Source organism: Saccostrea echinata, unplaced genomic scaffold, assembly GCF_033153115.1.
Source record: "Saccostrea echinata isolate AGI-Se365-2 ecotype Australia unplaced genomic scaffold, CSIRO_AGI_Sech_v1 ptg000029l, whole genome shotgun sequence".
NCBI classification, from domain to species: Eukaryota; Metazoa; Mollusca; class Bivalvia; order Ostreida; family Ostreidae; genus Saccostrea; species Saccostrea echinata.
In genome coordinates, this window is record NW_026889778.1 from 13,075,612 (window position 1) to 13,103,065 (window position 27,454).

At 32.4% G+C, this 27,454-nt stretch overlaps 1 protein-coding gene across 1 annotated transcript; it reads left to right on the plus strand.

The window, feature by feature from the left end:
* The first annotated feature begins 2,650 nt into the window (after positions 1-2,650).
* LOC133194996 (ankyrin-1-like) lies at positions 2,651-26,665 on the plus strand. The gene is made up of 2 exons (XM_061330885.1): positions 2,651-2,720; positions 24,807-26,665. Exons 1-2 carry the CDS (start codon positions 2,651-2,653, stop codon positions 26,663-26,665), a joined length of 1,929 nt encoding a protein of 642 aa, XP_061186869.1.
* The last annotated feature ends 789 nt before the right edge of the window (positions 26,666-27,454 follow it).

Here is a 27,454-nt window from a genome sequence, read left to right on the forward strand (position 1 = left end):
AGGGCTTTTATATTACATAGGTAATTTTCTTGTGACAAGGCCTGTCATTGTATACCTTTAATTTTGACCATTTTACCTTGACCTTTGAGTATGTCCTACTTTTGAAAAACTTTAACCTTGGTTTTAACTTTTGAACAATTGGTGCTAAGGCTTTTTTAAAACCATATGTGTATTCCTTGTAACAATTAAGACCTTCCCTCAAGTACAAACAATTATGATCCCTTGACCTTGGAGTTTGACCTTTTAAAGAAATTAACCTTGGCCATAACTTTTAAACTGTTGCTGCTGTGGCTTTCATACTAGTATATATTTCACAGTATATTCTTTGTTCAAGACCTTTATTTGGGTAATAACATTTTTTTTATCTTTTGATCTTGACCATGGAGTTTGACTTGCATTTGAGAAACTTTAACTTTTGCCATAAGATGCCATATGGGGGCATCAGTGTTTCAAAAATCACACGTTGTTCAGTATCCAAATCGGGCATAAAACATTTACAATGATCCTTTAAAGCAGTGAGTTGAACCTAATAAATTACGACTATAGAAATAATGATAATTTATTTCGATGTATGGTCTAAAAAAACGTTTATTATACCTCTGTGAAAACTAGCTTACAAGTGAAAAATCACTAGTAAAATAGAATTTGATTGGCCGAGAAAGTCACGTGTCCATCATGTTTGCCCTACAACAAAACGTCGTGTTTCACGATTGTGACGTCACAATTAAACGAGTGAGGAGTTAGATTGTTTATAGCGACGCTGCTAACTTCGTTCGCGCGGTAACAACAACTAAAAATTCACCCCAAAAAATCACCTTAATTAATGGAATTGCATACAGATAGTACATTAAACATTCTTTGTTAAAATGTTTGCACTTTTCAAAATTCGTTTATGGAAGTACAGCTAACATACGTCATGAGACGTCACAGTCTAGACGTTCCAAATGTCTGAAGAATGCTGTTTGAAGAGGCGGATCTTAAAATTAAGTGAACAATGCACTCGCCCAACGGTCGCACCGTCAACATATTATCGTTGATTGATTGTGTCGATTTAAATGTGTAAAAATGTAATGGTGTTTGAATGTTACTGGTGTGATCACACAAACTTGTCACGTAGGATTTTTTTTTAATGAAACGAGGCTGTTGGTGTACCTGTAACTTACATCTCTTTCATATCGTTCTCATCAAATGCATGTTTGCTTTATTCATTGGATCTCCTTTGTAATTCCTGCATTTTGGTTAATTCGGTATTATAAACAATTTATTGCATAATAGAGACATAAAGATTTCTTCGCAAATGAAAAATCATATTTCCCTCGGGCGTTGCCTTCGGGGAGTATGATTTTTCATGGGCGAAGAAATCTTCATGTTGCCCTCGCGGAATATGATTTTTTATGGGCGAAGAAATCTTCATGTCTCCCTCACTATCATGCAATAAATGCAAACTGTGAACTTGTCAAGTCCGAAACACACAAAAGGGTATCGCTGATATCATACAGAGTGTATCATTGCCTTGATCAGGCCCATAGGAAGCAAATTCAGTTTTTTTTTTTTTTTTTTTTGGGGGGGGGGGGAGCCACACATTTTCAGTTGACAGTTGAGGGGGCACTACTACCATAAATTTCCTGACAAGCAAAAAAAAAAAAAAAAAAAAAGGTCACCAACTACCAAAAATTCCTTGACAAGCAAAAAAAAAAAGAAGGTTATCAGACGTTTTTATTGAGGTGGCACAAGCTATAGTATCTATGTCTACTATAGTAATCTATATATCGGCAAAATTATTGGGGGGCACGCCCCCCTCGGTTCCTACGGCCATGTTGATTAAATTTAGGGTCACTAAGGAAAGAATGTTTTGACTGGATGAATGGTCTGAAAGAACATGTGTTAACTTGTCGAGTCGGTAACACATAGATGGGGTTTTCTTATAACCAGAGTGTGTCATGGTTTGATGCAAGGTCATTTGAACGAGTTCAAGGTCATCAACGAAGAAACAACATTCTTTAACTGTCTTTCTACTGGTGAGACATTGCAAGTTGATACCCCTTACAAGATTGCTTATAACCTTAGAATGTGGCATGACCTTGACTCAAGGTCACTTCTTCCTGTTCGCAGCTCCAACGGAAGACCTACTCGTTGCTTTGCAACGAGCTCTGCTCTAGTTCACTGTCTTATTTACCAAGGTATGTTTTATTGTTAAATTTATCTTACCAATGGCAAAATATTTAATTAACGGATCCGAAATTGAATAGTTTCTAGTAAGACTAAGCCATCTCTCATTTCATGTTCTGCTGAAATTAATATCTACTTACAATTATTCCTCAGTTACAATAGGGAAACCATTACATTCTAAAATAAACATTTTTTTTAAACTTTACCAACAATTCTACAAGACTTTGAGACTGTACCTATGGACAGACTTGTTAAGGAACTAACAGAAAATAAAAATGTTGGATCCACCTCAGTTTTTGAAGATTCGTCAAATTGGGTTTATGCTTGATTGGGACTTCGGGTAGCTTTAATATTCAGATTAGGTATATTTATTTATTGTAAGGGACGTCGGTCGGCGAAACTATGACAGGGTATAAAGAGCATTAAAAGATCAGGGGTCACAGCTGAGGACTTTCTATTGGTGACGATTAACTCGTCCAACATGAGTGATTTGGGCAGAGATCTCAAACCCTCTGCACCATTGATGACTGATAGTAATAGATTTGGTGTAGGTAAGGACACCATCAAGAAACCTTACCCTACCTAACATCACCGCATCAGAAAATTTCAATGAATCATAAACAAGTTGATACCTCTAATATGGAGCCGAGGATCGTGAATATGGACAGTTCAAATCATATTTGTTTATTGAGATTCTACTAGATGTGTATTTTCATAGACGTGCATTTGAATTGAAGTGAAATTTCTTAAACGTGAATTTTTCTAGATGTGAATTTCAGTGAAAATTTTTAGATGTGAATTTTCCGAAAAGAGATTTCCTGGATGTGAATTTAATTGTGTGCCTACCGTTCAAATAATATATTAATAAAAAATGTGTTATGATTAAAGTAAATATTTGACACGAGTGTGAATTAAACGTTAATTCATCTCAAGTATAGGAGGAATAAAACACCATTAACATGTGCATTAATGTTTATTTAATATGTTTATATATGCATTATCTTTCATATATTTTATATGAATTATCTATTAATGTTTAATTGATGTCTCTATATTTTAGTTCTTTTATAATAATATAATCTTAAAAAATGCACTTAAATGTGATACTTCTTTCTTAAGTCGGATTATGAAATTGATTCCTAATAACAAATTAAAGTCAAAGCAGTACAAAACAAGACTGGATTATCGGATCGACTTATTTCATATATTCACCTCGAGGGATACCCTTCTATTCCTGGCCTAAAGGCAATCATCATAAGTCAATAAGTGGCCGAAGGAGGATTATTAACTTATCATGCCTTTCACTGACAAATGTAGCTTTGATCTAGAACCCAGGTGGTCAAATAGGACTAATAAGATGTAAACTCTGACCAGCAGTATTTTTGGACACGGATGTTGCTATACCAATACCTTAGGAACTGGATATAGGTACAAACTGGAGCAAAAGAACAGACTCAGCTTGAAACCAGAAGAGAGAGAGAGAGACGAGAACTGCCCTGAACTGGATAAATGACTTTAACATTTTGGACTATTTTGGGAATTTTAGATACTATATAAACAAATCAATACAATCATTTCATTACGTTGTGAACTTTAATTATATATTGGAATGAGTTGTAACTTCATGTAACTTAATAAAAACTCTTTTAATTTTCATTATCTTGTCCTGATTCTAGCCTTGCTATGTTACAACTGTCAAAAACAAAAGTAGGAAAACCCTACCTGCAAGGCATACTCAAAATGAAATCAATGCACCAAAAGAAAAGTGTAATTTAATGACCTTAGCGAAAATTCTTTTTTCTGATTTATTGGCCAATTTGCGCAAGTTCTCCCCACAGGTGCCAAATTATTCAAACTGTAGTCCATACTAAAACCTGTTGTGAGTGTCAAATGGGCAAAATATGCTGTGGCTGAACTGTCTGGGCACTCGGTCTCGCCGCTCTGTTTAACATTGATTGTATCTTCTGTTACAAACTGGGTGGAATTCAATTCTTTAAAAAATCCTTTATTGATTTTTATACACCCCCTCCTTTCTGCAGATGTTGTTTGCATTATGTATCGTATTATGTTTGCGAAATGTATCGGAATTTCAAAACCAAAAACGACTCAATGTCGCCTTAGGTTTCAGCAAAACCCTTTTCTTGAACATTCATATCACAATATTTCTACTTTTCAGTCACTGCAATCAGTTGCAATATAATATTTTGTTTTTTGCTTCATAACATAATTTCCCTTTTTGTGTTTTAGAATGCTTTTGATTCTAAATCAGATTTTTTTTAATCTTGAAGTAAATAAATTTATTGTAGAATATTTAGGAAATAGTTCTGTCATTAGATTTCCATTATTAAGTATCTTTCATTTGAATGCTAAAACGTTTCTTCATGTTTTAGAACAGATCAGTCTACGTTGTTCTGTGTTGTTACTAAAGAACCATTGATATCAAACAACAGATTGTATAGAGTTACAGGTTCAGTCATGTATTTTTTTTTTTATTTACTGCCAACAGGTAATTTAAAAAAAATATTACATGACAAAACAAAGGTAGCCAATATTCGGTTATTAGAAGAAATAAACAGGTCTTTAACAAACAATTTTCTTTATGTGTCATAATGTATAATATGAATTCCATTGGCACAGCAAGATTATAAATATATGCATTTTTAAAAAAAACAAATAATAAAGTAGAAGATAATATCCGTCAACACGAAAACAGCGACATTAACATTAATGTAATCTTTTTCAAAATCTTTATGTTGGTAACCTTGATTACAAAATGCAAAATTATTTTTTAAAAAATTAATGAACAGTACAGTTAAAACTAAATAGAATTTATTTATATATAAATTTTAACAAAATTATAAAACAAAATTAGAGCAAAAATAAGGGAAATATTCCTGTGGATCTTTAAATCTCATTAGAAATACACCAGTAGTAAGGCAAATTAAGTTGAAACTATAAACCACACTATTTCATATTTATGCGTCTTGTCAATTTTCAGCACCCACAAGATGAAACACTTCCTTTAAGTTTGGCTTAATGGTGGCTTATAGGTCCTTAATGATAGTTTAATGGTTGTCTTTAAGTCACCATTAAGCACCTTTAAGCCACATTTAAGTAATAAATTCACCACCATTAAGTTACCAATAAGCCATCTCAAAGTCCTTAATGGATGCTTAAAGGTAGCTTAATGGTGGCTTATAGGTAGCTGCAATAATGTAGCCCTCTCCATTTTTTTTTTTTTTTTTTTTTTTGGGAGAGGGCTCACTACTGGCCTAAATAATTACTGATAGTGCCACTTTTTACTGATAATTTCTGATATTTACTGATATTATACTGTTGGTACTGAGAATTTCTGATATTTGCTGATATTTTTACTGTTGTTACTGATAATTGCTGTTGGTTCTGATAATTACTGATATTTACTGTCGTTTTTACTGTGGGTTCTGATAGTTACTGATATTTGCTGAGAGTTACTGTTGGTACTGAGAATTGCTGATAATTACTGAGATTATTTCTCTCCAAAAGATGTTAAAACAAGCCTAACATTGACTGTAAAGGGAGAGGAATTGGTTGAAAGGAAGACTGAGGAAAGAAAATTTGTTTAAAATCGTTAAGAATCGTTCTTATTTTAAAAAATGATTTCAGAAAAAAGAAAAATAAATGGTAGATGAAGCTTTTTTTCAAAGACTTTTTAAACTCTAGCTGTTTCAATAATAGTAATTATTTAAAAATAATCCTTTAAAGCTTGTCCGCATTATTTTTCAATACAGTAGTTGTTACACTTTTAAAAAAGTTCTGTTGAAAGCAGTTTCAGTAAAAAGTGGCACTATCAGTAATTATTTAGGCCAGTAGTGGCTACAACTCCTTAGAATCTCCGTAATGATGCAAGTGCGGGAGTGATTCACTACCGCACAGATTTCGGCTCAAATTATCAGTAAGTGGGTATTTTGTTAACATATCTTACCTGAACTCATAAAATGTAGTTATGCAGGGCATGAATTGATCCAAAAATACACAGAACAATCCGTATATCGGTTATTTTTCGTGTATGTCAACATCACAACTTGAATTTATCCGCCATGTTTACTGATCTTGATCGATTTTATTTTGGGACAACCAATGAGAATTTGGGATCTAGGGGAGCGGATCTGTATGGATTTCTCTTATTATAAGCATAAATATCACTGTTTATGATAAAAATATCACATGGAATGCTTTTATTTATCGATGTTTAGTGATACCATACAACACAAACATTTATTAACACCGACATTTACATTATCAAGTGATTCTAAATTTCAAGTGCAAGTCTCAGTACATCACGCGAGAACTGTCATGGCTGCTGATGTGAACGACTGGAAAACACGCAGATTTATTTTACTTGGTTTTCGCGTATAAAGGGATATGATGTTGATAGTGAATAAAAATTCCGTCTTATTGGAAGTAAGTTGAATGCAAAAACAATTTATTTTGCCTGCAGTCGCCTGTATCTAAAAAATATATTTGCACCATTACGGAGATGCAGTGGAATTGTAGCCCTCTCCTGAAAATATAAGATTAAAAAAAATCGGAGAGGGCTACATTATTGCAGCTAGCTTATAGGTGCTTAATGGTAGCTTCTAGACAATCATTAAGTCACCATTAAGCCACCATTAAGCCAGACTTATAGGTGCTTAATGTCCAAACTCCATTAAGCTACCATTAAACCACCTTTAAGCCACCATTAAGTCACCATTACGCAGTCGATAAAACTGCTTTTATGGGTTAAATATTATTTTTATAATGATTTCTTCACAAAAATTATAAATGTCGAGTTTATACAATGTCATTTGTTAATTCGGCGAAAATAATGTAAAAGAAAGAAAATTAAAAAAAAAATTAAATGAAAAAAAAAGCATTCTCAACAGGATTCGATCCTACGACCTTTAGATTGCAGGGCGAACGCTTTAACCACTGAGCTATCGAGACTGTTGAAAAATGATGTGAAATATAAAAACTTTATTTTTAACAAAACTTGTTTGGAATGGTTACAGGGTTTTTTTTTCTGATGTTTATATTTATTAATCAATAATACAAATAATTATATTTATATATATATTTTAAAAAAGAAATTTTTATAAAGTTTTAGATTAAGTTAATATTCTTAACCGTGGACCGGAGTTCGGTGTGATCCTTTGAAACAACTTTTTGACTTTTTGATTTTAAGTAACTGAATTCCTCGTTCTGTTATTCGCAGATTTATAAGCATGAAAAGATTGAAATTCAACAGATATAACAAAATTTCGTTATTAAAAAGGAAAATATCATCGAAAGAGAACGATGGGGGGAAAAACAGATTATAGTTCTTATAAATATGTTGCGTATATTTACGATTTTTGACAATCTTTGGGTAACAATCAAGTTATAAAATATTTTTGTAACATATCATCTTCAGTTGTAATTCTTTTTATATCATTATGGGTATCAAAATAATTGTCTTTTTGTGTACAATCATAATTTCTAATTTGTTATATGCTTGCGTAAATTTTAAGTTTTGTAAAAATAATATAATATATTACATTATTATCATCAAAGTCTGTCACTGTACGTTCCCGTGTATAGTTTCCTGTTAATTGACCGGGGACTGGTGGGGACACCTAATTAAGGTCTATTGTCTAACTAGTCGATATATTGTACACTGATTATTTTACCCCGCTTCTCAATGTGTATAAATCTGGTCGGATGCCCTGTTTAATCTGATCGGCTGTTCTTCTGAAATTGATTTTGAAATAACAATCGTTGAAGACTGACTATATTTTTATCAATTCTTACTGCTGCATTATTTTAAATAAATTCTTACTTCTGCATTATTTTAAATAAATTCTTACTTCTGCAGTATTTTAAAAGAAAGGAAAAAATAATGGCACTTAACCACGAATTAATTCAAATTATTCATGAAGTAATTCAATGATTGGCAATATAATCTATACCTATATTTTTTTTATATCTTAAACATTTCTCTACTCCCCCAAAATTAAGAGACTTAGAGATATTTCAGTAGAAAATGACTCTAATTACAACATTCCCTATGAATTCGGCAGCGGAACGTGGCTCTCCAAACACGAAACAAAAATATGTGATTTTTAAAAAAAAAATTAATATATACTCGTACTATGTATTTATGGATAAAAATAATTTTAATACAAGTATTCAAACAAGCTGATTTTAGGGAGCGAAAATTTTAAGGCATTTGGTGAAGCTGTTCTCAGTTCTCGAGGTTATACGCAATGACGAAAATGTTAGAAATAGCGAGAGAAAAAAATTATGAATTGAATAAGTAGTTGCGTAAATGATTCTGAAACAACTTCAAATTTAACAAGTTAGTTTTAAGACTTGATACTGGATGCGTTAAGGTGGTTTAATTAAGTTTGGACATTAAGCCACCATCAAGCTGCAGCTTAAAGGTGGCTTAATGGTAGCTTAATGAAGTTTGGACGTTAAGCACCTAGAAGCTGCAGCTTAATGGTGGCTTAATGGTGGCTTAAAGGAATTAACTTCTATAATTAAGCCACCATTAAACTACCATTAAGCCACCATTAAGCGATTGCTTAAAGATGGTCTTTCGTCCTGTGACCAAGTCAAAAAAAAAATGTTACATATATTCAAGAATGGGAATATTTATAAATACCCAATCAAAATATTTCCAGTTGAATACCGAGTCCCAAAAGCAAACCTTAGATTTGTTTTACAAATAAATAAAATTATTAATCATTTTTTAATCCAAAGGCTCGTACCATAGCGTTAATATAATATCTGAATAGGATATTCAGAAAAATAAAATCCTGTGTGCAAATTAAAATAAGAACATTTTTTTATAAATAGGTTTTTCATGTACCGGTATATCTAAATCACCCCAATATATAATGGGACTTTTAATTTCATGAGTTGTCGTTACTGCATGTATCTTGTTAAAAAAAACTCTACACTTTTACGTCCCGTGGACGTGTAAATATGGTGCATGATTATGGTTCTAATTCAAGTCTAGTCTTAAAATTTAAAATGCATGTGTGAAATACTTAAAAGACTTTACCTGAAATCATAGGGGTACGTATATTTCAGTAAATTTTGAATTCGATATAATCTTTCATATTGGATCTTTACTTTCGTTTTCATTCTAAGTTTCCTGATAAATGTCAAAAAGTATACAATACTAAAATAACATTGATGCATTTTTTTCTGTCCACTTGTCCTTCCATAAGGTGAGTTTCATTTGAAATTTATAAAATTATCTACGCTTAATAGAGTGGTAAAATTTGAGATGGACTCGGATTAAGAAAATTACAAGCCTCCTCTATTTTTACTTTCCCTTCACTTTTAGTAAAAATATTGAAATCAAATCATTGAATTATTTTTAGGAGAATAATTTTGAGGGCAGAAAGAACAATTTTCATTTTTTGAAACATCCAAATTAATACCGAAAAGGAGATTTTTTGTGTGAATTTTGCAGCACTTAAGACGGTACTTGATTATTAGTCGAGTCATTCGCTCTTTGGGTACTTTCTGTATTGATTCCATGGCCTTTGGTGTTACAGGTAAATATCAAAAGGATTATCTATTTTTAGATGCCAGATCCAATGACGTATTTACCCTTGATGGTTGTTTTAGTTCAGAGATGTCCTCAGAACAAAGTTGATTGGCTAAAAGCAGCTAAGAGGTTAAACTGCAGTATTAATTCGCCAGATAATACCAACTTGTATCATTGTGTTCCTAGTCAAGACCGTTCCGCGCTACTGGAATTCTGCTTTGATTCAAAGCGGATAGGTGTTCTAGGAGGTCTGTGATAATTATATTGATATCCTATATTGAATACATATTAAGTTGATAGAATATTTATTTTGCCTATAAATGAAACCAACATTTTTTAAATTACTTTTGGGGGGAGGGGGATTTGGATTCTCCTGGAAATAGGTTACATTTGTTTTCTGGTCATGTCTAACAAGCATTCTATATGTGACGTTTTGTAGCAACATTTAGGATCAAACTTGACAGTATAAGAAACATGACACATATGCGACAAATCTTCCTAAATAGTTTGTTAAAATGTTATATAAATGTCATTTTACAATTGTTATAGGATGTGCATTTGATACGTGTGTTTTAAATGGAAGAAGATAAGATTACACACACATTATTTTATTTTACCTTCCGCTTGTAATGAACACATAGTAGATAAAAATATTTATCCTACGAGAGTATAATATTATGTAGCAGATATTTTTAAAAATAAACAAGCATATGATAATCAATTTTGTAAACTTTTTCATGGTATCTTTACAGGAAACTGTGTTGAGCTGACAAATAATGGAATACTTAATCCAATCAATTGTGGTGGTTTCCAAATTGGATGTCCTGGTTCTTTTTACTTTAGCAACGAAGTATATAAATGTAAGCTATAGACGTATAAAAATCAAAATTCAATTTTTTCAATGTTTTTTCTTAATTTTAACTAGTGTGTTAATTATTTCACACACAACAAAATTGAAACTGAAAAACAAAAAATATTAAAAAATGAAGAATAAACATTATCAAAATATTTTCGTTGGACAAATTTTGAAAAAAAGAAAATGAAGGAAAAATATACTTTGAAGGTTTATCTATTGGTGCAAATATAGAACTCATAAAAAAGCACTTCATAATAATGAAATTCACGGTAATGAAGAATCATATAATCGAGTCATCTATGGAGGAATTTTCAAAAATTTAATTTAAATTACAATTCACTCTATCTGTAAATCTATGCTGCAAATCTTCAAAATCATTAAAATATATCTTATATTCAGATCCTGCTTGCCTAGAAGTAGACATTTATCAGCGGTGTTTCTTGAATGAAAGAAACTGTCTGACAACATTACAAAATGCAAGCAATAGGTAATCAATGACATATGTGTAAGTTCTTTTATGGCGAACATGTAATTTTGTAATACTACTACAAGACGTACACATGTGAGTTAAGGCTAGGTATAGGCGTTTCTATGCAAATGAGCTAATAAAAAAAAGCATAAGAGGTATATTTATTATTCAGAGAAAATATTGATTTATTTTCTTATGCATATTTAGTACCCACGATATGTTATAGCCAGTACACATTATGACGTCACTGATCTTAAATACTGGATGTAATAAAACACATCAACAAAACAGCTTCGGCGCAAGGGATTACCCTATTTATTTTTACATAAAAATTGTATAATGCTAAGAGGAATATTCTATAGATTAATTAAACTGCTGCACAAATCCTAGGCATTTTCTCATTTGATCGGAATTTGAGGAAACTTATACCGGACTGTACATTTTAACCTTTATTGAACTTAAAACTTTACAAACTGAAATTATACAACTGTGTTGTTGATATTTGTGCAGCAATACTAGCAAACTTTGGAATTTTTTGCCTTGTTTCAGTTAAATAAAATAGAGCATGCCCTTGCGCCAAAACATTTTTGTTGATATCCATTACAATCTTGTGTAGTAAAGAACAATGACGTCATAATATGACGTCATAATGTTTACTGGCTATCTCACGTCGTAGGTATCAAGTATATATTACGGTGCGGTCAGACGATGCGATTTTTCATTCGATTTTCCATCCGATTTTTCCATTCGATTTGCTTTCGACTAAAATCGTACCGTGTGACCACCCAAGTCGAAAGTCGATTGGAAATCGGATGGCGTCCGATTTTCAATCGACCTTCCAGTGAAAATCGTGACGTCACAATGACATTTCCCGCGACGCAAAATGAATGGTCGTTATTTTTGTCATCTACAATGAACGTAAAAATTGTATTAATTGAAAAAATATAAGAATACCCAGTAAATGGCAATTACTGGGTACAAATGAGTAATTATATAAAGCATACAAGTCATGAACTATTATTTCACCATAGTTTGCGGAGCACGGAGATTCATGTGTTTATAGAATGCCATTTATGATTAAAGATTAATTTTTTTGAATATCATAAATATAGCTTGATTCAAATCATCGCATTTATCTAAAAAGAAAAAAGAAGAAGAAGTTTTAGCTATTGCTTTTAAAACCAGCATGAATGTTTATAAATCTAATTAAAATTAGATGTTTCATGTGCTTATATGTTGCTGTAAATTAAGATCAGTGGTACATAGCATATCAGTACTCCAGCATGTTAGGGGTTTACGGCGAGATACGTTGGACTTGACGCCGCGTAAACACCCCAATCTTATCCATAATATGAACAAGCAGTTTTTTAAGTATTTGCATGGATTCTAATTATAAGTGTACGTCAAGAGATTCAACTTATTTCATGTATATATATGTTAAGGTGTAGAATAATTTAAAATGGAAGATTTTAATTGTCTAGAATTCACATAAAAGTACTAAATGAAGTGATACCGGACAATAAGTTTTAACTTTCTCTGTAAAAAAGATACAGTCCTTAGGCATTTTAATTAGATTATTTGCATAGAAATGCCTATACGTTGCATTAACTCACCTGCGTATGTCTTCCGCAATAAATAAACTGAAATTGAATTGAAATTGAAATTGTCAGCAAATGCAGCCTATCATTAAATCAAATGCTGACTGACGTTTTTCATACTAATTGTTAGGCCATTATTTACACACTGTATTGTCTATGGATTTTTCCGTTTTTCCCGATCATGACAAGGAGCACACGGTGGGTGTGACCGGTCGGCAGGAAATGCTTATACTCCTCCATGGCACCTGATCCCACCTCTGATGTTTTAGAGGTCCTTGTTTGCTCTGCTCCCGATTTGTATTGTTTAATGGACTTTGAGCTTGAATACTGTTCGTTATCTCCATATTTTATTGATTATTTTTAATACCTGCTGTCTATTTCATAACCAAAAAACGGTTTTGTTGATTCTAGTACCCTAGAGAGCATAACAGTTTCAAGCGAAACTTTAGTTAACGGGAAAGATGGATTAGAAATTGGAACCGTTCTACTAGCAGTGATTACATCATGTTTATATTTGCTGATATTAGCTGCATTCATCGTCTATCTTTATAGAAGAAAATCTTCATCATCAGGCAAGAACTCATTTCTGTATAAATTTATTCAACATGTGTAATCAAAAGGTATATTTTATTTGTTCATTTAAACATAATGAAAGTATATATATGCGAATGGAAGCTTAAATTCAATATCCACTTTATGTTAAAATTTAGATCAGAGTTAGAAGTGCAAATTAATATTGGTGATTATTGAAAGCATTATATTTATATATGTATTTATTTTAACTTAATGCCTATCTATATGAAAATTCAATATCCATTTTTTTTTTTTCAATTCAGATCGGAGTAAAGAAAATGAAGGTAATTTTTCATTAAATCAATTAGTACCAAAACAACGTGTTTAATTTTACATATTTAATCATGTTACCCTATATTTTGATACATTTTAAAATATTTAAAAAACAGTGCAAACTTCAGAGGTCTTAGTTCAATATGTTCAATGATAATTTTTATAACCACTGTGTGTGGGTACAAGATGCTGCACATTTATTGCAAATTATTGCGTTTTAAGCAAACATAGAGTGATTTTAAGTAATCATAACTACCTAAGAGGTGAATAAAATATGTTTGATTGAGTCATACAGTGTAGTATTTCATCGGATGCCTGTGTAAAGACGAATAATGGCCCCTGTAGAAAAATGACCCGGAAGTCATCAAGAAATGACCCCATAGCCGTAGAAAAAAGATATTTTTTTGTAGAAAAAGAACCCTAGGTATCCGTTTTCTACATGACTGTGCAACCTTTAAGAATTTGATCCCCGTTGAAAAATGACACCCATCCCAACAGAGTGATACAAAGTTCAAAAGAGATAATTGATGCCAAGATTTGGATCTCAAATCTCAGATTGGTAATTCTCTTGCCTTTTTCTGATTAACACTAGACGAACACGTAATTAAAAATTGTTTAAAACTTTACTAGTGTTTCTTTTTATTAGACTGATTGTGTTCTCAGATCAAAATTAAAGTTGCGCTGTGACAATAGATACGTCATAGTGGCTACTGGTAAAAGGTAATCACGACGATATATTGTTATCGCTAGACCTATCATTCCGTACAAATATTTTCTCGGACATGACTTGGATACTTAAAAAAAGTTTCAGGAATGACGATCAGCAAATCTAGATGTTCATTAAATAATTTGATTTTGAAAACTGACCACCTTTGTTATGGAAAAAATTGTCAACTAATATTCTCACGGGTTGCTTGTACAATCTGTTTGAAACTTCACAAATGCATTTACAATTAAGATTTTTAAAACTGTTTCTATTGCCGTGGAGTCGCCCGCGTGGCGCAGTGGTTAGAGCGTTTGCTATAGAGTTGCGGAGTAAGGAGTTGGTCCTTACGTCGCGGGTTCTAATCCCACTGTGGGACGTGGAGATCGGTCCTTCGGATGAGACCGTTTATTGATTGATTGTATGTTGTTTTACGTTCCATTCGAAAATGTTTCACTCATATAGAGATGTCACCATATACCGGTGAAGTGCTTCAAATTTTGACCTATACTCGGCACTCAGGACCATTGAGCAGTGAGGGATCTTTATCGTGCCAACGCCTGCCGTGACACGGGGCCTCGGTTTTTAAGGTCTCATCCGAAGGACCCGCAACTTTCACTTCAAAGTGCCGAGCGCATGGCGAAGGAACAGTTGCTACCCATTTTTTTTTATCGACCCAAGCAGTCGAGGCCGAGATTCGAACTCACGACCTCCCGATCCCGGAGCGAGCGCTCTACCGACCGAGCTACCGTGAACGGTGATGAGATCGTTTAAACCGAGGTCCCGTGTCGCAGTACATCCTGGCACAAAAAAGATCCCTCACTGCTCAATGGCCCTAAGTGCCGAGCATAGGTCAAAATTTACAGCTCTCCATTGGCAAGTGGTGGCGTCTCCATATGAGTGAAAAATTCTCGAGAGGGACGTTAAACAACAAACAAACAAACCGATCTATTGCCATGGAAACGATTGGACATTTTTTTCTCATAACAAATGAATGAACTAACGTGCACAGGTAGAAACAGCCGTTATATGATCAATATGTATGGATCATCGTGTATTGTATGAGGCGCCATTCGAGTAGGTAATGCTACCTGTTTGAAAAGGGTTTTAAGTTAAATTTTTAAGTATCCACATCTATTTACACCACTTCTCGAACATATTGTTATACAGTGCTCTTGAAGTTTCTCCTTCACTGCTCTTAAAATTTTAGTGAAAAGTAAAGAAAGAGACAAGGTAGAGCTTTTACTAGGTCCCGCTATGTATCTTTGTTTGTAGGGATTTTTATGAAGTTTCGGAATCCAATATAAATATGGTAATTCAAATTCATTTTGGTTGTTGGGAATATTAAAAATATTCAAAACTGACATAAGATTTTGAAGAAATTTCTGCTCAGAAAATCTCATTTACAGTCAGTTTTGCTATATTTATCGATACTTTCTCTCTGTTGTCAATATCTGTTTGAAAAGAGACTGAACGCTTTAATTTACTTCCTGTATAGAGTAAATGTAGGCACTGCAGCACTATAGTCTTGGGAGCAGTTGTTATTTCATACTTAATTTGAATAGTTGATATCACATTTTCAAAAAGGAGATATTACCAATTCAAAAGTTGAAAAAGTGATATCACGAATTCGAAAAGGTGATATCACCAAGTAAATAGGATATATCACCTTCTTGAATAGGTGGTATCACTTAATGGCGGTAAATACGAAAACGGCCCTTCATACTATTGTTTGCAATAGCATACATTCTAGTCTTGATCCTTTTTATCATTTATATTTCGATATTTTACTTATTATAGACGCATACGACCAATTAACAAAAGTGCAGATTTAGAAGTGTCTCTAATACGTCAAGTAATTAATTCTTCTTATTGAAATTGTAAGGCACTTGTGCTGTATGTCCGAAAATTACGTGTATGTACACTATTTAAAGCATTGGCATTCGAACGCCACTTAATTAACCGTTAGACATTGTAAACAATTCTCTCTTTCTCTCTCTGGATAGTATTAGCAAAAATAAAAGATTTTTTTAAACAATGATACATAAGTCATATCAGAATAAAAGCATTTCCACATAGTGTACATTGATGTCGATTAAAGTTGTCAGTTTATCATAAAAGCCATATGAAATATTTGATGAGGACAACAGATCATCGCTATATCTTCAATTTACCTCAGGTGAGCATTTTGATCCACCGCTCTTTTGATTTATTAAGTCTCTTTTTTTTTTATCCAAAAAGTATATTCCTAATAAAGTCTACCAGGGGTCATTATTCTACGGGGGTCATTTTTCTTCACGTACGGTATGCGGATTTCAAGGCTGATGATACTTTTCCTACAGTCAAAAGGGTCATTTTTCGACGTCGAAAAATGACCCCCGGTCATTAGTATTATTGAGGTCATTTGTTCGTCTTTACAGTTGCAATACATGGCGTTTAATGGAATCCAAATATGCAGAATAAGAAATATACTGTTTTGAATTTTTACTTTAAAATATTCACCAGGTTTTTTTTCTTTCAGAGAAGACGGAGCTGCTACCCGAATCACCGAGGGGTAAGAATCCTGAAAATAGAGACCATCTAATTCACAAGTTAATTTTTTTCCAAACAATGAGTACATCTTTGATTTCTATTCATTTACTCCTATCATATGTACGTGTATAAAAATAATCATTGATTATAATCAATGATATACTAGTATTTATTTCATTACTTTTTCCAACTACTTTTGACACGGTCAAAAGCTTCAACACTTAAAAGTTGAACATTTCTGTAGACTATTCTTTTTTTAAAAGTCTTGCCTTCTAAAATTAATATTCGCAATATTTTTTGTAAAGTATGTCAATCGTCAACTTTTGAGAAAAGTTTGGTCAGAACGTCTTATATCTTAAGGTAGTATGGGATACCTCCACATTATGACGTATTTCCGTTTGAAGTATTGTTTTGATTTGCATGAGTGCTTATTACCGGGTCAAAATTTGTAGATACACCGTTGAAAAGTACACTCTGAAGCCTATTTCAATGCAAGTTCTCACAAGTCGGCATTTTAAGTAAAAACAGACAAAAAAAATCGCAAGTATATAAATTTACTTATAATTGTACAACGGACATTTAAAAAAGCAAACCCCTGTAAAAGGTAGTTTCAACATTGCTGCTTTTGAACACTTTTAAGCAAAAGCTGTATTTCAATTGTTTGAGTAACTGTACAGCACCTTGTGTGCGGTGAGGCATGGATAAGTGCGATTACTTCACATTGTGCTGAATTATCACCAATCAATTATCACGTTAACCAGAGCTGGACTTTTTTGTTATTTAATTCAAGAAGTAACTGTTTGGTCACAAATCAGCTAGCTGTTGTATATAGTCCCAAAACGTTCAGATGAATGCAATTGCTCTGAACAAGACACGTCCTGGAAAGTGATTGTCCATGCATTGTTTTCAAAACCGCTCAAAGTTGAAAACTACAAAGTGCGATTTTTTTATGGTTGGGAAAAAATGCTCATCATTTCTAAAATAGCACCCAGGTTTTTTCAACCCTTAGAAAATAAAGAAGGATAACTCTTCCGCTCGGATCTTTTAATTCAAAAAAATTTAAATGCATTTTATATTTTCCATTTATATATATATATATATTTTCAATTTGTTTATTTCACTTTGCTAACATATTAAGATACATTCTTATTGTAGACTTTCATGAAATGTTATCCGTCTGTTTTCACGAAATAAAGTTTTCCCAGTTTTTTACGCTTATTTTTGTTGAAAATTAAAAAAATACTAAGACATATTTCTTGTCATTTTTGTTTTTATAAACACTTTATATTAGGAAACACCTGCCTATAATATTAAGCTTATGAAAAAAGAATTATGCAAGAAAAAAAATCGTTTTTGTATTTCTCATTAAAATAATAAAAAAATTATTAAAATTACACTTTCATATACTGAAAGGTGGGGGTATTTCAAATCCTTCTAATTTGGGTACATAAATATGTAGGAGAAGTTTCGTTTGGTATCCCATACCACCTTAATTATCAATAACAATTTCATTTTTATAATATATTTTAAATTAAACAATGAAAACTACAAAATTCGCTTTAAAAACTGATCACAAAATCGATAAGAAATAAGATTTATGGAGGACATTTCTTTTGGTGAAAGGACAAAAAGATGAAAATTATCAAAATCTACTCATTTATTTTATTCAATGTCTTGGGACTTTTGTTCTATTTATTTTTACTCGGAGAAATTCTTATACATTTATTAATCATACTTCGCCACAAATTGAAGATCTCTTGAACAAGGCAAGAAACATCTCAACACTTACGTATACATATACATCACAGGATCCAACATTTTTTTTCTTTTTTTTTATTGCACGATATTTTCAATCGATCAAATCAACACTCAGTTTATAAAAGGTTTGAAATAAGAAAATATTGTATTGCCTGTTTAGTTATATGATACCCCAAATGGATATTGTATTATTGCAAAACGGTCACACAATAATTAACAGGCTATAATTTGCAGTGTTTTTCATTTATAATTATAATATTAACTATTTCACACAAAATAAGATTACACGTATTACCATGATTATATCTGGTTTAAACTTATATCTACTCTTATTTTGTTCAATGGACTTTTGAGCTTGAATACTGTTCGTTATCTCCATATCATGTGTATTTCAAAAATTAAAATGATTAACCTTAAAGTTAAGCTTAAGGGTGAAAATGTCAAATTGATAAGTCAGATGCACACTGACTTCCAATTTTCTTCATGATTTTGAGTCATTCTATCTGAGAAGATGCATGTATACTTCTAAAAAATCTTTGATATAACCCGTGTCAGGAGTGATATTCCTTAAAATCAAAACATGTTATCGATATTGATCTGCACTGTATGACTTTGCTAAATCCAACGCCATGAAATAATGTCTATTCGCTCGGAAAAGCTTGCGAAGATATGGATAGATAATGCAGAAATAAAACAGCGTAATTTATCTGGCTTACACCAGGGTGATTTTGACTGATTGATTAGAAAATGTCTGTTACCACTAACATTAATTTTGAATAGAAGTATCTTTATACTATTTCTTTTTATCATTTTTTTTCTTTTAAAAACTGTGTATTTCTCTTAACTATGACTTTAGAGAGATCTTTTAATGATATTATTTTACTTTTAGAGTCCATCTCGGTCTTCTCTGGGTCACAGACAGGTATGCTTTTCGATAAAGGATAATCAGTAATTTTATTAACAAAGCTTTGTTCATTATACATGTATCTTAAGAAAAGTTTTCTTCTAAACATAAACAGTATAATTTAAGAATGTATTATCCTAAAGTATTTTCTGGTGGTTTGAAACACCTACATATATCTTTCAGTTTGTTTTCAGGTCTGTGTCAAAAGAGAGAAAATATGTCTCCCTTGTTTCACCAAGCGTAGCACAGTTAAGGCTACAAAAAGGAGAAGGGGCCTTATTTATACGGGAAATATTGAATATAACATCACACTAAAACAACAATGTTTCAAATGATTTTTTAACTTTTGGAGAGCTTAAACCTACATCAAAATTTACTATTACATGGAGTTTTATAGTTAAGAAATTCCTACACAGCTAGGTAAGACAGTTCATGATCACTGATAGCAATGTACTTGTCAATATGAGGTCATATCGAAAAATTTGACACAGTTTGTAATCAGTGAGAGGAATATCTAGTAATATCATATACTTTTTTGTCAAATAGAATATTATTCGTAGAAATGTAACAAACTATTTACTTGGATGCAATGCCTGTTTTAGGATTTTTATTCTAAGCCAATTGATATATTTGTTTGCAGATTCATTGAAGGATAATAATAGGGATTTAATAAATCGATAAATTGCAAAGGCATATCCTCAATGGATCAAGCTTTTACAATTTCACTCAAGAAGTAATAAGGTATTTGAAAGGTGCTGCAAATCTGGTGAAATCTTGCAAAAGAATTAATTATTTCTATATTTAATGCAGTTGACCAACAAAATATTAAATATGGGGTTTAACATTTGTTATTTTAGCAATTAGGTAGTAAAATCTACGGAAGCCCGTTGAGGTCAGTTCAGAGAAAGAAATATTTTTATTGCATTAAACGCAATAAGTATTGCGTTTAAACGCAAAACATTGCGTTTAATCGCAATAATCATTGCGTTTAAACACAAAAGATTGCGATTAATCGCAATGTATATTGCGTTTAAATGCAAAACACTTTGCGTTTAAACGCAATGATTATTACGATAAAACGCAATACTTTTTGCTTTTAAACGCAATAAAAAATATTTCTTTCTCTGAAGTGGCCTCAACGGGCTTCCGTAAAAATCTATACGGAAAGCACATTTTACAAACTATAAAAATTTTGAAAATATAAATTAACTTAGATTTTTAAATTTGTTATGACCTTAAATTGCAATATAATTTATAGATGGCCACAATACTACACGTATATATGCTGAAATCAAGTAACAAGTCTAAATAAACCATCTAATTGTCCTCAACATTTACTTTATACGATACAATATACAATATACGAGGGATGTTCCAAAAATAATGACACTTGGCTGTTTTCACCCACATTTATTAATCTTTGATCCTTTTATTCGTCCCTGCCCTTCTAAGCACTCACCCTTGACCTGGATACACTTTTTTAAGACGAACAATCCACTTCTGGAAACATTTTCCACACTCCTCAATAGGGGCACTTATCATATACTGAAAAATTGCAGACCCAAGGGCATTTCGTGATTTGTATCTTTATCCATATTAGACTGGTATTGCCTGTCACTATCATACGAAACTATTAAAATATTGCGCATATCAGACAGGCAAGGCCCGTTAATTTCCAGATAGGTGGAATTTAAGTTTGGGAAACAGAAAGAAGTCGCACAGGGCTAAATATGGAGAAAACGGGGGGGGGGGGGGGGGGTGCGGTAGGACAGTAACCTTTTCCGCCTCCAAATACTCGGTCATAATGCGTGCTTCGTGTGCAGGTGCATTGTCGTGCACAAGTAGGAGAATCTTCATACCCGTTTTGGGGCGACGACCTTTATGTAATATTACTTCAGTTTAATAACAGCATTTTTATAGAAGTTACCGGTGACTGTTTTGCCCTTTGGCACAGGAATTTGCATGACAGGGCCTTTATTGTCAAAGAAAATAAATGTACATGTAAACCTTCTTTTAGCAACACTAGGACGTTTTGCATTCTTTGATATCAAGATTCTGTTAGAACTCTTATGTTTTGGCTCAAAATAATATAACCAGATCTCCTTACCTGTAACAAAATAAATCAAATGTCTTTTTGGTATATTTTGAATACAATTTTAATAATTTCTTTGAATTTTCAACATTTTGCATTTTGTTCATCGCTATCTAGCGTTTATCTTTTTAAGCTTCAGATTTTTTTTCGAAATATTATGAACACGGGCTAACGACAAGTTTGACATCCGAGCCAATTGCCTCACGGTATATCTTGCGTCTTTCTGTAAGATTTGGTGGATTTTTACGATGTTATTATTGGATGTAACTGTTGCAGACCTTGACGAGAAGCGTCTTTGAGGTGTTCGTAACATGTTTTAAATTTAGCAACTCACCTACAAACAAACCTATGAGACATTTGACCATTCCCATAGATATCACAGGCCTCACGATGAATATCTACGGGTTTACATAGGCCTAATTTCAAGTGCATTGTTCTTTTTCCAGTCATTTTGAGTATATTGTAATGAATACGCTATAAAGCAATATACACTGTAGCTAAGTCAGTGAAATTGTGAACATGAAATTTTCTCCCGCTACGGTTCAGTGATCAATCTAACGTGTCAAAGTGGTTTCAGTGAGATATTTACACGATTTTCACACAGTATTTTTGGAACACTCCTCGTATATTACATTTGTCCGATATTAGTAAAGTACTTAAAATATGAATCACACATCCTTGAAAAGAACACATTTCTTATTTTTTTTTAAATCGACGATATTTTCTTTGAGCACTTTAACTGCTGCAGGTTATGACGTCACAAATAATGATATCTTCGAGGTATTTGGCTCCAGTCTTTGGCACCTTTTTTAATCAGCTCTTCCAAGTCTTTTTTAATTTAAATATTTTGGATTTCCAACGTTTCGGCTTGAGCATCACTGAAGAGACATACTTTGTCGAAATGCGCATCTGGTGCATTAAAATTGGTACCATATATGATTTATATTATCTTAAACAATGGTCAAAAAGCAACCGTATCTGGACAACATTAGTAAGAGAATTTAAAGAGTGCCAGTGATTGCACAATACGAGTATGTTGAAAGATTATATTAGAGGACGTTAATAATTTTGGTTTTTACCCATCCACCCACTCAAAATAAAATCATAAAGTCTATCCTTGTTATTCTGTCCTTCCGATAGTAAACAATGTATCTCAAATTGTTGAAGGCATTGAAAGGAAAAAGCCAAAGAGGATCCAATTGTGTTTCGAAATAATTTGAAATTCTTTCTTTTATTTGTATACTATACATTTAGCCTTTTTTTCAGGGCAAGTGTAGATTTCTCTGCATCGAACAAAAAGATAAAGCTATGCTTATGCATGTGCTAAAATTTGAAGATAGGGAGATTTATAGGATCCCCTTTCCATTATACTATTCAAAACATAGTTGTTGTTTATAAATGCGAGCCATATCATTTATTTACAAGACAGATCAGAGGAATGTGTTCTTTCTCGTTGTTGACAAAATTAATTCATTGCAGTGCTACCAAAGAACTAACTCATCTGACAGAGGTCTGCACTTAATTAAGAGTAAATTATTTGTATTATCAAATCTAATTATATCGATTTTGTTTATTTACTCTAGGTACCCCCTTCCTTCGACCTGATTCATTACAAAAAGGTAGATAAACTGAATTATCAATAACCATAAACAAACTTTGTTATTCCAGATAACATTTTGGATGTACCACTTTTCTAAGAAAGCATTTAAATGTCACTAAACAGAATCTGGAAACATTTTGCGTTCTCTACATTGTTTATCCTTTTTTAATAAATAATGTTTTTGTCTTGATGAAATTTCTGATTCGCTGCAAATGGTTAACATTGTTTGATTTTTAAAAATTTACCAGACGTGTATTTTTCGTTGTACTGATGAACGCCACATATAAATAGAGAGAGAGAGAATTAATCTTACTTTGATGCTTTTATTTTAGATACCCCCTCTGATTCCGAAAAAGGTAGGCATGTTAACAAATAATGATCAGGGAATTTTTTGTGCTATTTTATATTATTTTGCGTAATATTATTTCTGGTTAATATAAAATTCAGCATATATCATCAAATTTCTTTAACCAACAGATAGATTATTTAAATATTTTTTTGAAACGTAAATATGTGAAAATGTATGATTGATGAAAAGTAAAATTTGAATTTATTATACATCTCCCTTAGGTTTTCTTTTTTTTTTTTTTTTTTTTTTTTTTTTTTTTTTTTTTTTTTTGTATATCTACATGTCTTTATCTGTTTGTCTGTCGGTTTGTCTATTCACTAGAAATCCCCACCATTTATTTACCGATTTTATGAACTAACAGGGTAATAAGTAAATTTTAGTAAAGGAAAAATAGAAAATAGATTTTTTAAGGCTAAACGGCTAAAGATACTAAGGCATTGAATTATGTAAGTCTATTAATTGCAACGATGTGTGCAAATAAATTGAGTAACGCGCGTTAGTGAGTCATGAAAATTCATTGGCACATACCGTGATATCTCTCAAATATCAACACTTACAAATGTAAATGCTTATATTTACATTTAGCACCCTGCCTTGTCTGTAAATTTGATTTATATTTTGTGATTTATAATGTGATTTTTATATTTCCCTTCGGATAAGTTTCATTTAACGGAAGAGTCATTGCAACAACTACTACCGTTAAATTGTTCAATGTGAGCGTGAATTTTGAATTTCGCTGATGATGTTGCATTTGCACGGTGTTCAACGTTTGTGACGTCAAAATAAAAACCATACTTTAACTCTTTGATCTCCCCATCCATGCTATGGTGTTTTGAAAAAACAATAGTTTCCACACACTTTATCAGCAAAATATATGTGAATTGTAAATACTGATGCTAAAATAGTTCTTTATTTTGTTCATTTACAGTTTTCAATATATTCTGAAAAGTAGAAAAAAAATATTTCCAATTAAATTGGGGGGGGGGGGGTCTTTTCCTTTAAAATCAACCTATGTGGTATATTAGCTTTTTAATTATGAATAGCCATACCATTTGGTGTTGCAGTTCGCCACAAATCACTTCTTCAGAATAAACTGTTGTACAGTAGTACATAAAACGTAATTTTTCATTTTTTATTCAACTCACTTATAAAATACTGAGAATACCCCTTTAAATTATTAAAGAATTGCATGAATAAAAATGTGGTGTTAACGAAGAAGAATTATTTTGTTTTGATATATATAAAGTGTGATTTGTTTCAATCAGCGTTGGATTTCATTTGCTAACGCAATGGAATCAAAGTTTTTTTTAAAGTTCTATCACTTGTACTTAAAAATTTTTATTGGCGTGATAATTATCCATTGTAGATTCATTTCTTAAGTCTGCAGAGGATGGGGAAATCAAAAACGTTCAATCTTATAGAGACAGAAATCTTGATACTAATGTTGTTAATTCCAAAAATCAGACAGCCCTGCATCTTGCATCAAGAAATGGACATATCGATGTGGTTGCCTTATTAGTTGAAGATGATGCATTTGTTAATCTTCTAGATAAAGAAGGTAAAACTCCCCTCTACTATGCAGTCGAGTCAAACAACTCAAACATTGTAGAACAACTTCTTAAATGTGACAATATTGAAGTCGACTCATGTGGCGAGGGTGTTGTATCACCTCTTTTCAAAGCTGTACAGGGGCAGTTTAAGGACATAGTTGAGATGTTGTCTTTGAAAGGTGCAAATATCTATCTGCAAAAGAGGGGATCGAGTCCAATTTTGGAGGCTGTATCATTATCTCCGGGCGACGGGAAAAAGCAAGATATTGTTGAAATTTTGTACAGGAATAGTGCAAATGTATGCAATGAAGCCGGAGAGACTATCTTGCATATTGCTATAAGGAACAATAACGAAAGATGCATTGAACGTTTTATTGATATAACAAATATTAATCTCTGTGACAAACAGAATAGGTCACCCCTTTTTGTTGCATCGTGTTTCGGGAATAGGACAGTTGTAAACATGTTGTTAAAAAGGCATGCAAAAATTAATGAAGTATCTACATGTAAAAAAGGTGATTCTGCACTGCATGTTGCACTGAGAAATAATCATTTTAAAATTGCAGAAAAATTACTGAAATGCGGTGCAAATCCAAGAATTGTTAACAAGGATAAAGAAACCCCTTTAAATATAGCTTGTTCAAAAGGTGATACAGCCTTGGATATTGTTAAGAGTTTGGTTAATAAACATGGTGTAAAGGTTAATGCTGATGGTTGTAACCAAATCGTGTCGCCACTCTTTTCTGCATTGAGACAGGAAGGAAATGACATTCGAATATATTTAGTATTTAGAGGGGCGACATTAAATACTGAAGAGATTGGTCAAGCATTAGTCAGAGGTGCAAGGCACGGATTCGTTCAGAATGTGAAGTTTTTACTTCCACTTGCAAAAGATATTAATAGCGGAAAATATTCTAAATATTCTGATGAAACACCTCTTCATGCGGCGGTAAAAAGAAGTCACGAAAAGATTGTGTATCTTTTGATAAGAAGAGATGTTGATGTTAATGTCAAAGATCCTGATGGAAAAACCCCATTACATTACGCAAAGACTTTGAGTATTGTAAAAGAACTCGTAAAGAAAGGAGCAATCGTCAATGCGGTAGACAATACAAATAGAACACCTTTATTCGAGGCTTCAATAATAGGAATAACCAAATATCTTTGCGAAAGTGGCGCCAATGTGAGGGCTACCACTATAGCTCTTTGGACTCCATTACATGAAGCTTGTCAAACGAAAGACGTTGCAGTGGTCAAGTATCTCATTGCCGAAAAACAAGCAGATATAAATGCAAAGGATGTGCATTTAAGAACACCGCTGCACGCAGCCACAGAAGGGGGCAATTTCGAAGTAGTAAAAACATTGATTGATGATTATAACTGTGTAATTGATATTAATGTTCCTGATGAATATGAAAGAACCCCTCTTCATGAAGCTGTTATGAAAGGAAATCTTTCAATCGTGAAGTTGCTTCTTGATTATGAAGCAAACGAAAATGCTGCTGATAAGGATAAAAGAACCCCGCTACATCATGCAGCCCTTGGAGGGAATATTTGTATTGTAGAATGCCTCGTTCAAAGGAATGCAGACGTTTCCGCAAGAGATAAAAACGGAAAAACCGCAGAAGAACTGACTCAAAATCAGGAAATAAAAGACTTGCTTAAAGGACAGTAAAAAAGGAGCTTAATCGCCCTTGGCACCTGATCCCACCTCTGGAATTTCCGGGGTCCTTGTTTTATGCCCTGTTCACAGATTTTTATTGTTTGTCAGGTTTTTTCTTTTAGATCGATCACCATTATGTTCACCTTTTTCATTAGCTTTAAAAGCGTGCTGATTTGTGTTACATCATTTAACACCCTGGATAAATATTGATATATTTGTATAACATATTTTGTAAAGTGAAATTTACGTTATTGAATTTTGCATTATTCACTTATAAGTTTTATTAAATGTTTGAATAATTCCTTGCTCTCAGATTGGCTGAGGTCCAACATTGTAGAAAAAGTATTACGTTATGTTCACTTGTACGTGACCTTCCAGGTAAAAATAAGGATTTTTTCTATATTTTCTTCCAAATTGATACAATTCAATTACTTCTGAAAAGTTATTTCAGCTGCATCCGACTTCCCCTCAGGTGATTATAACATTCAAGCACAAAGAACAGGGGGCATAGTTTATTTTTCCTTATAATATCCTCTTCCCTTTTCACATTACATATTCACATTTATTTTTCTACATCGCAGCAAATAGAATTAAGAAATTCCAAATTAGTACAAATAGTAATGTTCATTTTAATCCGGCTTCTACGTTTGACTTGGATTTCAGCAAATGTAAACTAGATAGATGTCATGATTTGCTTAATGAGTTTGTATCATTATATCATTTAATAATTAAACCATATAAAAAAACAAGTGAATATTGTACTCTTCAGTGGCTAAATCATTTTACGTCTAACCTTTGAAG